At 41.0% G+C, this 18,102-nt stretch overlaps 1 protein-coding gene across 1 annotated transcript in view; it reads right to left on the bottom strand.

Annotated features, from left to right (window-relative positions):
- The window catches only part of COL13A1 (collagen type XIII alpha 1 chain), a 250,216-nt gene that overhangs the window by 109,979 nt on the left and 122,135 nt on the right, over nt 1–18,102 (bottom strand). Inside the window, exons 14-15 of the mRNA XM_073596695.1 lie at nt 14,992–15,018; nt 11,441–11,476 (exon numbers count right to left, since the gene is read on the bottom strand). Of these exons, the coding sequence (XP_073452796.1) occupies nt 11,441–11,476; nt 14,992–15,018 (63 nt within the window). The remainder of the gene's footprint in view (nt 1–11,440; nt 11,477–14,991; nt 15,019–18,102) is intronic.

Raw genomic sequence — 18,102 nt, 5'->3', positions numbered from 1 at the left:
ATGTGATTGGGTATTTTTTGCAATTTTTTTGCTATGTGAAAATTCCCTTAAAAACGTGAACAGCCTATTTTCCTTTAGTAAATTAACATTTACAAGTCAACTGACCCTTCAAAAATAATGCTCTGATTATGTGGTTAATAACCAAACAGCTGTTAAGAACTGTCTTTTTGATAACTAATTTACCCTTTATCTGGTTACTAATCTACAAATCTTTACATTAAATACAATAAAATAAATATGGAAGAAGATCAAACATGTTAAGGCCATGCAGGGCAAAACAACAGATTCTTCTTAATGTCAGCCCCTGCAGCTGCTTACACTCACGTTCCCATTTGCTCCACCACAACACAGTTGACTCAGGAAGCGAATGAACATAGCCGGTACTTCTATGTATGGGGGAGCATGTGACTCACACCCCATCTTCCCATGTACTGGTGATGGTGTTTGGCGACTGGGTCACTCAGACAACCAGCATTGACACATGGGGGTCAATAGAGAATTGTCATCCCTGTGTAACCTCCAACCTGGGACCTGGAGCTTACACGGGCTTTAAGGCTTCTTTTCTTTGCTCACAGGAGCAAATGGATTGATGAGGGTGTGAAATGAGAAGTATAAAGCAGCTATAGCGGCAGCTGGCATTAAAGTAAACTGATTGCTTGGACGTGCATGGGCAAAGCGCAAGTCTATTTTATGTAGAAACTGCTATGAACGCTCATAATGCGCTCACTAGAAATACACTGACCATTCCATGAGAACCTGTCAGGTTAGAAAAATAGATGCTGTCATTACTGACCTTTTGTAATAATATGGATGTAAATTTGTCCTAACACATGCTAGTTCCACGTCAGCGACTTACTCAATAGTGGAGCACAGACAAGAATAACAGCCCTGGAGCCTGCTCCTTGAAAAATAAGGCAGAAATGGCAGCTCCAATATTTCTATCCTAGCATATTATTTTACAGTAACTTAATTTAGCAGAAAGCTTCTGCAAGTAAAGATGGGCTGCCATATGACAAAAAGCAGAGGCTGCAGAAAAAGTGCATGCTATAAATTGCATTTTCAAGCCTTTTCCCTGATGCAGGATATTTAGAAAGGGCTCCCAACACATCTTTTTAGATTGTGATTATGTTCAGCCAACAGACACTAGGTGCAAAGTAGTACCTTATTCAATTTTGTGTTCGTTCAGAGAAAAATTAGATTACCAGTTTAATGTCTTGTGACCATGAATTATGGGTCGTAATTGTGGAATAACAGCTATAGGTAATATGAGGGGAACAATGGCTGATCAAAAAACAGTAAAGACCAACAAAGCAATCAGACAGAAACAACACACCAACAGTGCCGGGACAAGGCCATCCAGTGCCCAAGGCAAAGATGCCAAACTGTGCCCCCACTTCCCTTAGGGCTGGGGTCAGGGCGCCCACAACCCTGCAATAAACCATTGCGCCCAGGGCAGCCATCCCTCCTGCCCACCCCTTGTCCCAGCCCTGCACACCAATAAGTTTAGTACTAAAACACAAAAGGGTTGATTTACTAAAACTGGGGAGTGCAAAATCAAATCTGGTGCAGTTTTGCAAAAAATCAGCTTGCAATTTTTTTTGTCAAATCTTAAGCTGAAGTTAGCAGCTGACTGGTTACAATGCACAGGCACACCAGATTTTGCACACTCCGGATTTAGTAAATCAACTCCAGAGTATACAGTACAGCATATCTTAGAAAACACACATAACTTAATTAAATTTCCAATTACATGCCCAGGAAAATAGGAGCATTTTACATCTGATAGCTTTTTAAATTGTAGAATGCAAAACACAGCAAATATAATTTTTTTTGGCAAAAGATATCCTCATGTGATAGGCTCAAAGCAGTTCCCATTTACATCCACACTGCTGATGCAAAGATGATCAGAAGAATTATCACAGTAAATCCTCAGATATGAAAAGCTCCTGTCTAATCATAGCTATGACCTGGTTATTTTTCATTTAAAAGATGCACATTAGCTATAATCAAACTGCATGCAATGTTCTTGCAATACATACACACTTGAACCATAAACCCAGCAACAAGCAACATTTGTACTAATACCTTTACACCTGCCGGTCCAGGAAGCCCAAGTGCCCCTGGCAAGCCAGCTTCACCTACTTCCCCCTAACAACAGGAAATATGAGTAACAGCGAAGAAATGTACTTAGCAAGGAAAAAAAAATACAAATGTAGTAATGGTTCAATTGCAAAGTACAATTACTGCCACATAGAATTTCATAAAAAGTCAACTCTAGCTTTCTCTTGCATTGTTGCTCTATATGCCATGAGAAGCACTGTTACACTAAACTGTCAGTGACTGCTAACAGCCAATCAAATATGTGTGATGTGAGCTGAAATTCTATTTAGCACTAGAAACTGTCCTAAAAGCATAGTGAATACTCTTTGGAACTAAATAGGCTTTCTTGTACTCTACTGTATATCTCCATTGAGAATAACTACTTCAAAGAGAATTACAACTGGTTGGAGGGGTCAAAAGCAGTGTAGCTTTTTGAATGAAAGGGAATTATAGCAGCTTAAAAGGGAATCTATCGAGTTTTTAATGTTTACAAGTCTATACAGGTGGTTTGACTCAAGGTCAGTAATGTTATTATTATCAATGCATGTTCATGTTTTAATCACTTTGCCACATCTACCCTCTACACAAATCTACCACTCCAACATACGCAAGCACTTTTTCATACAACCATATCCAAATCTTAAGACCACCTTGGATCTCATGCAGTCATCTCACACTTAGAAGGTACAAAGAAAATGCTACATGTGTGGCCAACTTGTTTGAGCTGTTCACCCCTGAAAAAGTTTAGTTTGCCCTAAAGAAATGCAAAGTATAAATGTCCAAGAGTCCACCATATAAACTGGTACTGTATATATTTTCCATCACCAAATATGTTTTAATCAGACATAGTCTATGTAATTTGAGCTACCTATTCAACGTGCTCATATTCACATTCTGCATGAAGTATCATCTCAAACCCATATAGGTCATTTAGGTTTTAATAAGTAGAATGGTTTAGGGCAAAGGTCTTCAAACTTTTCAAACAAAGGGCTAGTTTACTATACTTCAGACTTTAGGGCCTGGATTGTGGCCAGTGAGGGTAGAAAATGTTCTGGGCCCAGCATCCATCAGTGAGAATTAGCATGGCCTCAGGGTTTGTGGTCAGTAGGACGAGTAAAACTCCATCATTTGTTTTAGTGGGAGTAATAGTACCCCATCATCTATATCTGTGGAAGAAATAGTGCCCCATAGTTTGTGTGAGTGGGAGGAATATTGCCTTATATTATTTTCAGGAATAGTGCCCCAAGGAACGAATAAAGGCTAGCAAAGGAGCCACATCTGGCCATCGGGGCAGAGTTTTGGAGACCCCTGGTTTAGTGCATCTAGAGTACACATTGTCAGACAGGAGTCTTGTAGATTTATGATGTTACACATTATTCAGAAGAATAAAGAATTTCACAGTCCATTCAGTCTTCTGTCCATGTACATCTAAAAACTTAATTATTGTTGCAACAAATAAAGCAAAAACTAATAAAACAAAAAAATCTGTATATTACCCATATACCAAGTACATCTTATAAATATTGTAAAGGAAGACATACATTTGCAAATATATTATTTTTAAATATTGAAACTATTTCTTATTATTTATTCTAAATGTCCTTGTTATCACCTATGTCTCCCTCAACTCTCACCTACCACTAACACTTATCACTATCCATATCACTTGATCTAACCACTAAAATGACTACTTAAAGAGGAGTTCCAACCTGTTAAAAATACAAATACTGTAACTGCTGACTTTTAATATAAGGACACTTGTCCAGGGAGCCCGCAATGTTGACACCCAAAGCTGACCCGTCCATCGGCTTCAGGTACAGGCGCCGGCATCTTTCACAGCCTGTTTTCTACTGCGCATGTGCGAGTTGCGCTGTGCTTTCTGAATCTGGCCCTGTCTTCAGGGACCTGTGTGTCTCCCAGAAGGGGGGAGGAGGAGGGGCCATAAATGAAGTAGGTCCGGTCCCAGCGGCGCCCTTACACAGAAGTGGGAGCGAGTACCTGTTTTTGACAGGTATCCGTTCCCCCCTCCCCCCTGAAATGTGGCACCGGAGGGGAGGGGGTGAAGCAGATAAGCGGAGATTCCACTTTTGGGTGGATCTCTGCTTTAATCTGCTATTTAACACTGCAATACATTTTACTCTAAATCTGTAAATTAGCCTACCCTATCATATAGTTCCAACCATGGCACTACCTGCCTGGAGTTTGCATGTTCTCCCTGTGCTTGCATGGGTTTCCTCCGGGTACTCCGGTTTCCTCCCACACTCCAAAGACATGCTGGTGGGTTAATTGGCTCCTGTCTAAATTGGCCCTAGTTTGTGTACATATGAATGTGAGGTAAGTTGCCATACATTGCCGGTTGAACAAAAGAAAACGATCAGTGTATGGGCTGCTTTAGGAACAATAGATTGTAAGCTCCTTGAGGGCAGGGGTTACATGTGAATTGTTGGCACCATATAAACAACTGTAATAAATACCTAGCATATCTAGCACCTGGGCCGGATAATTTTTTCAACCTCCCTTCCCCATCAAATTTATTTTCAGTAATACCCCTGAAATTAAACATCCTGCCTGCTGGGTGGGGGAGCAGAATTGGGCAGTGGAGGGCAGACAGCAGAAACATCTGTATGTTTAATTGCAACTTTATACAAAGACAATGAACTTATGTTGGCCATACACTATACGAAAAATCAGCCAATCCCATTTTCGAAAAACGAACATTTGGCCATCAGAGCAAACGATAGTGCCATCATGTAATGACTCATAAATCGTTCAGTGGACATAAATGAATCAATTTTTTGTTCGTTTTTTTTTAGATTTACCTAGTGCAAACAGTTCAGACGGGAAGCACATTAACTTTTCAATTTATTGTTTGTTCGGCAGAAAATTTCCAAACTTGTCCTTCGTTTTTTAGGCTCCAAAACTTCCCAACGATTATCGATTTTGTGCCCATTAACTGGCCGAAAAACGAACAAACTGGCAAAATTACCACATTTCGGCCAATTTTTTATATAGTGTATGGCCAGCATTAGTATATCTATGAGATGAATTATACTGCCATTATCTAAATATTTAGACTAATTTATATATGATAACACATACAATGCTCAATATACAATCATCTAGCAAAGATTAAATTATGTACGATCTCCCCAGTGCAGGCAGGGAGTCAACTGGCTGTCTAATGTGCCATAACAGATCACATTAGTGTTTAAAACAGCATGATAGGCAGCAACCCCTTCCCACTGGCAGTATAATTAGCAGCAATAGTTTTCTTAGCATTTAGGCAAAATGCTTAGCCATCAATCTCATCCAGAGACCATTACCCAAATCAGTGTAAAGTGCGGACTGTTAAAGATTAGATTTGCAGATATTATACAGAGGAAAATATGGGCTTAAGTCTGTGCTTGCAGGATCTCATGTTTGGATTATATAAAGAAGTCTCATGTCCAACAGTACTAATTAGAAGAGCTCTTCTTGCTACCATGATATATGCTATCAGGCCCTAAATAAATAAATACAATGTATGCTTAACTGGTATACTATATTAAATTCCTAGTAATTAGGCTTTAGAAATTCAGTAATTATGATGAGAGAATTCATTAGAGACAAATAATAATTCCTTCGTTCTCTCTCTCCACCAGGGCAATCGCACAGCATGTTCTTAATAGAGAAAAAACCATATATACTGCCTTGATTTATCCGAATAGGGGATTCCCTAAAGTAGAACTATAAGCAAAACTTTTATTTTTTTTTTCATTTTGGATAGAGTAAGAAAGGGTTATACCCCTGTCAGATTTTTTTTTTCTGCTATCTATGTCCTATTTCAGAGCGTTACCTCCACTTCCTGTTCCATAGCCAAAATAGGAAGTGAGAGAAAATCCCTGCAAATTAACCACTTAAGGACCGCCCACCGTATATATACTGCAGCAGGGCAGCCCAATTGCACGAAACGACATACCCATATGTTGTTTCGTGCACGTGACACTGCGGTGGTGCGTGTCCGCTGCATGGCAGGGGAGCCGATGCGCGGGTCTGACGTCCGCAATGTCTGCCGGCCACAAGCGGTCGCTCCTCAGATAGGTAGAACGGGGATCTGCCTATGTAAACAAAGCAGACCCCCGTTCTGACAGGGGAATACAGAGAGATCATCTGTTCCTAGTGATCAGGAACAGCGATCTCTCTGTACTCCCAGTCAGCCCACTCCCCCCACAGTAAGAAACACCTCCCTAGGACACACTTAACCCCTTGATTGCCCCCTAGTGTTAACCCCTTCCCTGCCAGTGTCATTTATACAGTGATCAGTGATCAGTGCATATTATACTGGTCCCAAAAAAGTGTAAAAAGTGTCCGATCTGTCTGCCGCAATGTCGCAGTCCCGCTAAAAATCGCTGATCACTGCCATTACTAGCAGAAAAATAAAAAAATAATAACAACGCCATAAATCTATTCCATATTTTGTAGACGATATAACTTTTGTGCAAACCAATCAATATATGCTTTTTTACAAAAAATATATAGAAGAATACATATTGGCCTAAACTGATATTTATTATAGCAAAAAGTAAAATATATTGATTTTTTTTTTTCAAAATTGTCGGTCTTTTTTTGTTTATAGCGCAAAAAATAAAAACCATAGAGGTAATCAAATACCACCAAAAGAAAGCTCTATTTGTGGGAAAAAAAGTACATCAATTTCGGTACAGCGTCGCACGCCTGCGCAATTGTCAGTTAAAGTAGCGCAGTGCCGTATCGCAAAAAATGGCTTGGTTATTAAGGGGGTAAATTCTTCCAGGGCTGAAGTGGTTAAGAAAATACTTTACGGCTCACCAAATCACCAGAACAAGTGTCGCCACTGGAAGATTTTCCCTCTATTACTTTTCTGGAGAAAACCCAAAATTTAGGACTTTCTTTTACTTTCAATGATAACAGTGAACAGGACAAATAGAGAGGACGAATCTCCCTAATGAGGGCACCAACTGCAATAAAATCTGGCATGTGTTCTAATCCCTCTCCATTCTATCCAAAACTAAAAAAAAAGTTTTGCCTTTATTTATACTTTATGTGGGGTATAGTGCTACATATCCTAACTGTAGGTTATAACATGCTGCCCGATGGGAGGACATAATCACTTAGTGTAAGCTCTGAATGTCTGAGCTGTGAGTAGATAGGAGCGGTTAGTAAACCTCCTGCCCACTATCCCTGTTTTTTTTTTTTTTCTTTATCAGGCACAAGCTAATATTATAATGTTTCTTTACTTTCTGATTTAACTCTATAATGCTGCAATACTCACTACCAGGCCAATTACATTCAATTAAGCTTGTAATTGAGAACAGTTTGGGGTATTACTGAGTTCTGAGTTCCTTCAAAGGTGCAGTTGATCTGAGTTTGACAGGTGGTTGTCTAACTCTGCACACCGAGTTAAAAATGCATTGGCCATGGCATCTGTGCAGCTCCATCTGGCTATATTGGAACAGTTCAGATAGGCACTGGGGGGGGGGTTAAGACTGCGGCTCAACTGTCAGTTTCTACCGCACAACTGAAAGAGCACATGCGAACACCACATGTCAATTTTATTAGAGAACACATACATACACAAGCCATGAAAATATCTTCATGGCTTGTGTGGTTGAGAGAAAATGTGTCATGCTTTCACATGTATTAAAGTGATACTAAGGCTAAAAACATTTTTACCTCAATGCCTTCCTTGCATTAAGGTAAAAAATGTTTTCTATTCCTCTGCCCCCACCCCACCCCCCTTTCCCTGTGTGAAGGGAAAGAGAGAGGGAGAATAGATCCAGTGCTGTGCATGGCTGCATCTATTTTCCTATTTCCCCCTCTCTTCCTCTACACACAGCACCCAAGCAGCAGCTCGGGTGCTGTTGTCAATCAAATGCAGTGAGGAGGAAGTGGAGGCGGGTGGTCCGCTTTGTAAGTCTATGGAGCACGGCTCCATAGACACACAGCTCATGAGCATGTAGACACAGGGGTTGATTTACTAAAACTGAAGAGTGCAAAATCTGGTGCAGCTGTGCAAGTTAGCCAATCAGCTTCTGACTTCAGTTTGTTCAATTAAGCTTTGCGAATAAAACCTGGAAGCTGATTGGTTTCTATGCAGAGCTGCACCAGATTTAGCATGCTCCAGTTTTAGTAAATCAACCCAACTTTGTGCCTCCATAGCAAGCCACTTGCTATGGAGACACACAAAGAAGAGGAGGAGCCAGGATCGCCACTAGGGGACCCAAGAAGAGGAGGATCAGAGTCGCTCTGTGTAATACCATTACACAGAGCAGGTGAGTATAACATGTTTGTAATTTTAATTAAAAAGATAAAAAAAACTTTAGTAACACTTTAAGCTTGTAATTGAGAACAGTTTGGGGCATTACTGAGTTCCAACTGAATTTCTGCAAAGGGCAGTCGATCTGAAGTTAACCTGCATTTGACCTCTGGTTTAGCTGCATTAAACTGCTTTAAAATACTTCAAACTACTTTTGTATGGTGGTAAAAGCAGTCCTGCTGCAAACAAAGGCTTGTGTACACAGTTCCTTACTGATTCAGATAATTTGCCAAGATCCCTCTGGATCCTCTAAAAGATATATTGTTGGACAAGCTGCCTCTGTTTTGCTAGATGTATTCTAAGTCCTTTTATGCATTGCTTCAGTAACTGCCAAGTATGTAAACTTTCAGTAACAGTAAAAATAAATCTGTCATGAGAATGATTTATGATACAATAAATGAATACAATATTTGCACAACTATATATAAAAGTAATATGAGGGAAAAAATGAAAAGAATTGGGTGCAAAATAACCAACAGAGGGGTTCTCCCTATTACTCCAAAATACAGATAAATGAAAGCAACAGATTAGCACACCATTAGTACATTCATTTTTTTAATACTAATGTACCCAAAGGACAACATTTTTTGTGTGTGCATATATATATATATATATATATATATATATATATAAAATCAAAACAGCCAAAACATACATAAACAATGCTGTACATATACCAAATAATTATATGCATCAGATGCATCATAAAGCAAAGTGTCACATAGGAATAAAAGTATAAAGTAAAGCAGTATTATCTCAGATAATAGCATAGGGGAAGGGATAAGATGAGATCTCAAAAATAGGGATGTTTCAGGGTACAAGACCCCTTCTACAGCAGACACCTACACATAAGTCTCTGCTGAAAACTGGGTCTTGTATCCCGAAGTGTCGCTGTGTTTGGGACCTCACGATCTTCTTCTCCATGACGTGTTATCAGGGGTAATTCCGCTATACTGTATACTTGTATTTCTATGTGATATTTTATTGTATGTTGCATCTGACACACACATGCACAAACATACACACACACACACTTTTTTGTCCTTTTGGTAAATTAGCATTAAAAAATTGAATGTATTGATTGTTTGCTAGTTTATTGCTTTTCATTTATGTGGACAATATGAGTGCTGCTTTCACTGACCTTCTTTCAGGAAATTCTAGTTTTCTCATTGTTATACAGAGACACAATCCTTACACATATACAGTCTATATTTGCACACCTGTTCTGGGTCAGTGACTTAAAATATTGAAGCACGAAAGTCAGCATGACAGCTGGGTAATCAGAAGGAGAGGTTAGCATTGGGGCCTCCACATTTCTTTCATGACAGTCTTGCTTTAGGGAACCATTGGATTATCCTGGAGTAGTTAATTTTAGCCTACAGTAATGAATCTAGGAATCTTCAGAAACGTCTGCCTTCAAAATCATATTAAATTTATTCCCTCTTATACCTCTCATGCCCCATTGTTTGCAATCATGCCTGATAATGGGTGGTGTATTTACTTCTATTGTTGGGGCATTCATATACACCAGGGATATACAATTAGCGGACCTCCAGCTATTGCAAAACTACAAGTCCCATCATGCCTCTGCCTGTGGGTGTCATGCTTGTGGCTGTCAGAGTCTTGCTATGCCTCATGGGACTTGTAGTTCTGCAACAGCTGGAGGTCCGCTAATTGCATATCCTTGATATACACAGTAGATGGAAGTTCCACATGCTAGAAGGCTATGGCATGGGCATGGTGAGAACTGGGAGAAGACTGAGTTTCAGCCAAGCACTTGGGTAGACAAAGGTTATCAGGGAGGGGAGAAGGGGACATATGGAAGCATGTGAATAATTATTTCTGTTTTCCTTTTGTAAGGGTAAAGAACACCACAATATCTACTACTTGGACAAAAATATAATAGACACACATTCATATTGTCTTTCTTTTCCTAGAAAGAGATATGTCATCTGAGTTAGTTGATGTTCAATGGCTTTAGGCCATCTGATACCACATACAGTGTAATGTAATACATTCCTTTTAATCTGGCACTGCCTGTAGTTAACTGTTTTACATAAGTGTGGAAATACACCCACTGATTCACAAGTGGCTCAAAAACATTTCCTCCTGCATTGAAGGGTCCTAAATCTGTCCTAAATGCACTTCACTGTAATACTGAGCAGTACAATACCAATCACAGCTAAAAGAAAGAAGGTACACAAACGTACCCCTGCTCACAATACAGGATAATTCTGCAACCCTGTAGTGCCCAATGATATGACCACAATTCAACCCCCAGGAACAAAAAAAAGACATCCCTATGCAATCCAATCACTTCAGTTGGAGCTTTCACAGGACTCTTTGCTCCTATATGACAGCTCTGCATCAATCACCTAGTACCAGAGCTGTGACATGGAATGAATCACATGTTCTGCCAGGTATTTCCTTCACTCCTAATGGTCAAACAGAGTTGCAAGGGATCCAAGGAAAAGTGTGCTGCTGGTGAGGGAGAAATTAAAGCAAACATTTAATTTTGTGTCTCAGCTACGACTGGAACTAGGACTGAGCTTGGAAGCCAAGAGAATTGTCCCCATTACATGAGGGGAAGCTCTGCTGGCTTCCAAAATCCAATCATGTGCAAGCCAAAATGCTGTTTTTTTTTTTTTGTTTTTTTTTTAAATTCTCCTTGGACATTATTGGGTGTTTTTTGCAAAGTGAAATTACACTTCTTTCACTAAGCTTTGGGGAAGATTCCCTTGTAAAGTGCAACTTTCCTTAAACATTAAACAGCCTATTTGCCTTTAGTAAATAAACCCCACAGATTTCTGTGTTTTGTTAAAGCATAATGTGAATGCATGTAAGATAACAAAATACACTTCATAAAGAATCATTATTACTGTGTGTGTGCCAGAGATAATTCACATGTATCAGCAGACATTATCACACTGTTTATCCTTCAGATTGTTGTTACATATTACATTCCTTTATAGCAGCAGAGCGGACCAAACTCTGTCATCTTTTTACCTTCCTTCCCGGGATTCCTGCAGTCCCTGGCTCTCCCTGCAAAACAAATAAACTTCTAAGAATTTTTCGTTTGTTCAGGAAAAGGAGTGGAAATAAACATAAGACATGACCAGAGCTTTGAACAGATGTTGGACCAATTCAGCAAAGCCTTGCTATTATGCAATAAGACTGTAAACTAATTTTTAGAATTCAAGTTGTTCTATAGTATAAAATACATATTGGTTGAGCTGTTCTGTTATACATTAGCATTGTTTCGCAAGCCCGGTAGCTTAAACCTCAGCAGTCCTGAGTGAGGACTGCACTCCTTCCAGTGTTCAACCTTGGTAACAGATGGGTGCCATAGTGACTATTACACAAACCACGGTGAAACGATCAGACATTGCCAGCACTCTATTGCAAACCTATACTGTACACTCTTATTTATGCAGCGTCATGTCAGTCAAGTAAGCCAACGTTTTCGGGGGAACTCAGGATCTCTTCCTCAAGGCGCCATAATGACTGTCACTATGTGAACTCAAAAAAGGAACCCTGCATGGCTCTGAAACATTGGCTTACTTGACTGATGAAGGAATATATTTGTAACAAAGTGCTGATGATGTCTCATCGATTAACTGTGGACCTGTCACATTCTGCAGTACTTTAAGGCTTAGTGAACGTAACCACATTATATAGTACTGCAACATGTATACGTAAGGTCTGTTATGCTGCTATTCATTATGAATGGTACTCCACCCGTGCAGTTCACCAAAAGACATGGTAGGGCACCACCATTTGTGGTGTGCTGCATCAGAAAAAAAGGTTAGGTCTAGTTTTTGGTGTGCTGGGTGTGGTAGCAGTCATGAAAAAAATTGGATACCTTAATGCAACCCATGTTAAGGCATGTTAACGTGTGGACTCCCGCTAAGCAAACTAGGCAGCCGCCTAGGGTGCACTGCTGCCTAGGGGGCACGGCCACCGCCCGCTGCCTTCCCAGGAGGAGAAGAGGGGCGGGCATGAGGTCAGCAGAGAAGGCGGGCACATCTGGGGAGGTGGGCATGAGGTCAGTGAGGAGGCAGGCACAGCTGGGGAGGCAGAGGAGGCAGGACTCTGAACTTAGCTGCTGAATACGGTGAGTCGGCTCTCTGATCCGGTCACCCGATAGCTCCAGAAAAGACTAACGATACCTCGGTGGGTGTGGGGAGGGTTAAACTTGCCTAGGGCGCGAGATGGTTAAGCACGAGCCCTGTATTGAGTATTGCAACTATTTGTGCAGGTTGAGGTGATTCAGTTTGCATTTGTTGCATTATACAAATCACTCACTCACTCGCAACATGCATTTAATGTACGTAGAAGTGTGGGGGTAGCATGTCTTGTAAATGCATTTAAAGGGGAAAACCAATGCATAGCAGTGCAAAAAAACAAACACTTGACCCTTTAACAAATCACAATGCATACATGTGATCACACACATGCACTCTACTGCGTTGGCAAAAAATAGGTAAGGTACGTTTTTAGGTGCATTAAACACGATCAGGGCCTATACAAAATTAGAAGACAGTGTCAGCGCTCATCATAAAATGCATGACATTTGGTAAAATGTAAATACATAAATGTGAAAGGGCCCCTAAGGATGGCTCCAGATGTATTTTACCCACAGTTTAGTCATTGCTTTATATGTTCCAGATTTGGCATTGCAATATATAACAGCAGGATTGCCTATGCTTTCAGAGGCACCTTGTAACTTTTTTGCTGCCATCGACATATGTCATACTTTGCCACAGGAAGGGTTACTTACACCCCTGGCTACTACAGCAGCAGGCAGTGCATGTAATGCCCTGTACACACGGTCGGAAATTGATCGGACATTCCAACAACTAAAATCCATGGATTTTTTCCAACGGATGTTGGTTCAAACTTATCTTGCATACACACGGTTACACAAAGTTGTCAGAAAATCCAATCGTTCTGAACGCGGTGACGTAAAACACGTACGTCGGGACTATAAATGGGGCAGTAGCCAATAGCTTTTATCTCTTCATTTATTCTGAGCATGCGTGGCACTTTGTGCATCGGATTTGTGTACACAAGATCGGAATTTTCGACAACGGATTTTGTTGTCGGAAAATTTTATAGCAAGCTCTCAAACTTTGTGTGCCAGAAATTCCGATGGAAAATGTGTGATGGAGCCTACACACGGTCGGAATTTCCGACATCAAAGTCCTATCACACATTTTCCGTCGGAAAATCCGACCGTGTGTACGGGGCATAAGTCTGACAAGCTGACTGTCGGCTGTCAGCTGGAAGTGCTTCCCATTGCTTCCATTAACCTCTGGTAATGCTCCCCACCCTGCACAACCCCCCTGCCAGGTTTCCTGGGCTCTGCAATGCCATGGCGGTTGTTGTCAGGTAGAGGGGAGGGAAACCACCGAACAGTCGTTCTTTCACCTTCCCTAGCTAGAATGAACACATACCTCCCACTGTCCCTGATTTCGAGGGACTGTCCCTGATTTGGAGCAATGTCCCTCTGTCCCTCTTTCCTCCTCATTTTGGTCTGATCTATATAGTTGTATATAAAATGCACTTTTTATCTTTCAAAAAGTGTTTCCCAGTGCTAAACCTTTCCTCCAATTTCTAAATTGCTGCATTTGTACATTTTAAAAGCCAATATAAAGGAATAGTAGTGGTAAAAAAAAACACTTGTGGATTTAATTAACCTTTTTTGGGGGTTAATTCTCCTTTAAGGGGGTGTGGCAGGGGGCATGTCCTATGGCTACATACATTTGCTAGTAGGTGTCCCTCATTCCCATCTCAAAATGTTGGGAGGTATGTGAACACGGAAGTGACGCACATTACCTCACTTTTGGTTCAGCTACCACTTTTGACTTGCATAAAAAAATGTCAATTGAACTACACATGTCGTTTATCGCCACACACACCAGATTTAAGACTTGACAATCTCTTTACTTGGCAAAACCTCATCATAATTTGACAAAAAAAATTGGGTAATGTATTGTGTTTGTGTGACCTAAATTAACTAAAGATGTGCACTAATAATATGTGGCATAAAAATTTGGTACTACTATCATTTTATTCTCCAGGGTTTCTGCTTCCAGAAAATATAAATGTTTGGGGAGTTTAACTAATCAGTTCTAAAATGATTTTTTATAAATGTGTGAAAAAAAAAGTAAAAACTGCTCTGGCAGTGAAAGAGTTAAATGGTATTTGGTTTACTATTGGGAGAAGTTTTTTTTAAATCCTGCTTACTGGCTGGCAGGTCTGAGTCCTGGGGAATTTGTCTCATGCAGTGAACTTTTACTGCCATGTACTAATTTCTGGCTAGATATAAACTGATAAGCTGCTTGCCATTCTCTATCTTAGTTGCTATGGACAACACAGACAGAAACACAGTAATAAATGAGGCCACTGGTTGCTCCCAGGGATCAGGCATACAAGAGATCGCTCACCATATCAGTAGCAGCTCTATGCAATATTTATATTTGTATTGCTATGTAGGAACATGTGACCTACATTTGTTCTCAAGCAAAATCAGTGCAGATAAACATTTTCCTTACCTTGGGTCCCTGAGGTCCAGGCATGCCCTTAGGATGAAGGAAACAATTGCATATAAGTAACAGAAAGAAAATAGCTCATTATAATGTATATACATTCATGAATAAAACATTGATCTTTACTGTTTAGTTTATAAGTTCTGACCCTAATGAATAGAACAGGATATAAAACAGATAAAAAAAATGAATGCGTCACGTTTTGCATAGATGGTCCTTGAATTTAGAGATGCATTCTGTTGAACGCCACGGCATTTGCATTTAATGCATGTATCACATCACAAAGAGATGCAAATTCATCATTTTTAATGGCACAGCTGTTTAATTCTCCCAATGTAGCGTCTTAATAATATTGTTTAATATTTTCCCTCTGAATAAGGGTGTAGTATAAAGGTGTTTAGTTCTTTTCTTTTCACCACTAGATGTCTCCACTTGTCTTTAGTTCCTTAATTGGAACGGTTTGGTTCTATCAAAGGGGGGAGGAGCTAGGCATGACCCCTGTCTTTTCTCTGCCGAGGACTCAGGGCGCCATCTTGGGGAAGTCTGTGTTTGAAAAGACGCAGAACTTTCCATAAATTTGGTTGGCCATCTTTGACACAAGAAGGCTATATATAGCCCCCCAAGTGTCAGGACCTGTGTCCTTGCTCGGGCCACCTACTGGTGACACTGTTGTGTTGAAAACCAAAGGGAGTAGTTCTGGTGGCCACCAGTGGCTGTCTCCGAGCAGATGGACCATACAGGTCGTTAGGCTGCACCTGTTGGGATTGCTGGGATTATATAAGCCTGCCTAGCACCTAGGTCCAGTGCTTCAGTAGTTTCCCTGCAAGCCGTATCTCTGCCTGAGTCCGATCCATTCCTGATCCTCAATCCTGATCTGGAGACCTGTCCCCTTGAACCTGCTTCCTGTTCCCTCTACTCAACTTCTGCTCCCAGTACCTGGCTCCCTGTTCCCCTTATGTTGTGTCTTTATCCTGTTTTGCTTATATGTGTTTCCCCCACTTGTATATATTTAGTTACATAGTTAGTTAGATGTTCATATAGGGTTTGCTGTGCTACGTTTATCTTTCTCTTGCTTGTTTATGGTTTACTGGTGTTGGTTTTGGAAGCATGTCATTATCCTAATAAATATAAATTTTTCACTCATTCATCTGGTCAGTGGCGGCCCGTCCATAGGGGGCGCATGGGCACCCCACCCCCCCAGGAAGTCACAAAAAAAAAAAAATAAATACATTTAAAAAAAAAAAAATTTAAATGGCCCTTTAAAAAAAAAAAATACAAAAAAAGGTCCTTAAGTGCACTGTGTTCAGACACCGGACACAGTGCACTATGGGAAGTGCCATGTGCGGTGCTTTCGCCTTGCAGCGCCAAGTAGCTTCTGCCCAACGCTCGTAGTATCTATTACTATGGCCGAGCGGTTTGATTGACATCTGAGATAGATGTCACATTGCGCCAGAGAGAGAGAAAAACGGAAGTATGAGGAGCGGACTCCTCCATCGCCGCTGCCAGTGGAAGGAGACACTGCAGGAGAGGACAACACAGCAAGGTAAGTGCCGCTGTGCTCCCGCGGAGAAGGGGGGGGTTTGATGTGACACAGGCTGCATTTTATGTGACACAGGCTGCATTTGATGGGACGCAAGCTGCATTTTATGTGACACAGGCTGCATTTTATGTGACACAGGCTGCTTTTTATGTGACATAGGCTGCATTTGATGGGACACAGGCTGCATTTGATGGGACACAGGCTGCATTTTATGTGACACAGGCTGCATTTGATGTGACACAGGTTGCATTTTATGTGACACAGGTTGCATTTGATGGGACACAGGTTGCATTTGATGGGACACAGGCTGCATGTAAGGAGGGACTCGGCTGGGGGCACCTGATGTAAAGAAGGACTCCGCTGGGGACACCTGATGGCATCTGGTGGCAGGCGATGTGGCTAGTGACACGCTCAGGTCTCCCACTGATTCTGCATTATGGTGAGTTGAATGATTTCATTTTATATTACAATGTAATAATAGAAATAATGCGCTTCAAACATCCTGACACCATAACAACCATGGTGTCGGGGTTATTGAAGTGCTAACACCACGTGTTTGGAGTATCTTTATCTGCTGATTGTTAAACTTTTATAGAATACACATATTTCTATTGTTGTGTAGGATCTGGGCCTGCTGTCCCTCCATCCCTCTCTTCCTCTCCCTCCATCCCTCGTTCATCTCAGACGCTAACCACACCACCTTAGAGCCATGCCCACTATTTTGCTGAACCCAAGCCCATTTTCACCAAGTGGGATGGGTCAAAAAGGAAGGGCGTGGTCTGGCACCCCCCTATCCTAAAACTTCACCAGCCGCCACTGCATCTGGTCCTGATTCCTTTAAGTGCAGCCAACTGATCTGATCACCCTTGCTGGATGCCTGCATAAGGTATCCCTGACACCAGGTTTCGTGGTGAGCTCCGCACTGTGGGGACAGGGATACGTTGCCTAAGAAGAGATAAGCCTAATGCAGGGAGTAGAGACTGTGCTGAGGAGTAGAGACAGTACAGGGAGAAGCCAAGTTCCCGTAGAATACTTTTCTGAGTTTAGGGAAGGACCTTGCAGGCTAGGGTTGACACCTCTTCCCTTTAAACCCGAACACATATGATTTACACAGGTTCAGAAGATAATTTAATGCAGATAAGGCACCCATGAGTTTAATTACCACCTTAATAAGCCAAAGAACATGTGTAACTAATATGTGTTTGGTTTTAAAGGAATGAGGTGGCAACCCTGCTTGTGGACTAGCCTGAATCTGGATTAATGCATATGTGCATCCTACCCACCAGCATAGCACCTTGAATCCACATTATGCCAGTCAAGAGGAGCTATTTAAAGGACTGCCATCTAAAAGTTCTACATATTTGTACAGCTTTGTTATGGAACTGTAAAGTGCCATATTGTACATAATATTACTTGGGGTCATCACCGCATTGCTGTACTGTTCATTATTCATGACATTAAACCAGAAAGTTTCCAGAAGATGCTGTCTTGTCTGGTCTTTTTAAGGAGCTGGTTCAAACCACAATCAAAGCATAAAGATTAAGCTCTGAAAAGGGCGAAACACATCTGAGGAGTTG

Source organism: Aquarana catesbeiana, linkage group LG08 (genome assembly GCF_042186555.1).
Source record: "Aquarana catesbeiana isolate 2022-GZ linkage group LG08, ASM4218655v1, whole genome shotgun sequence".
NCBI lineage: Eukaryota > Metazoa > Chordata > Amphibia > Anura > Ranidae > Aquarana > Aquarana catesbeiana.
Note: the sequence above shows the minus strand (reverse complement) of the source record. Positions and strands in the feature narration are given on the sequence as shown.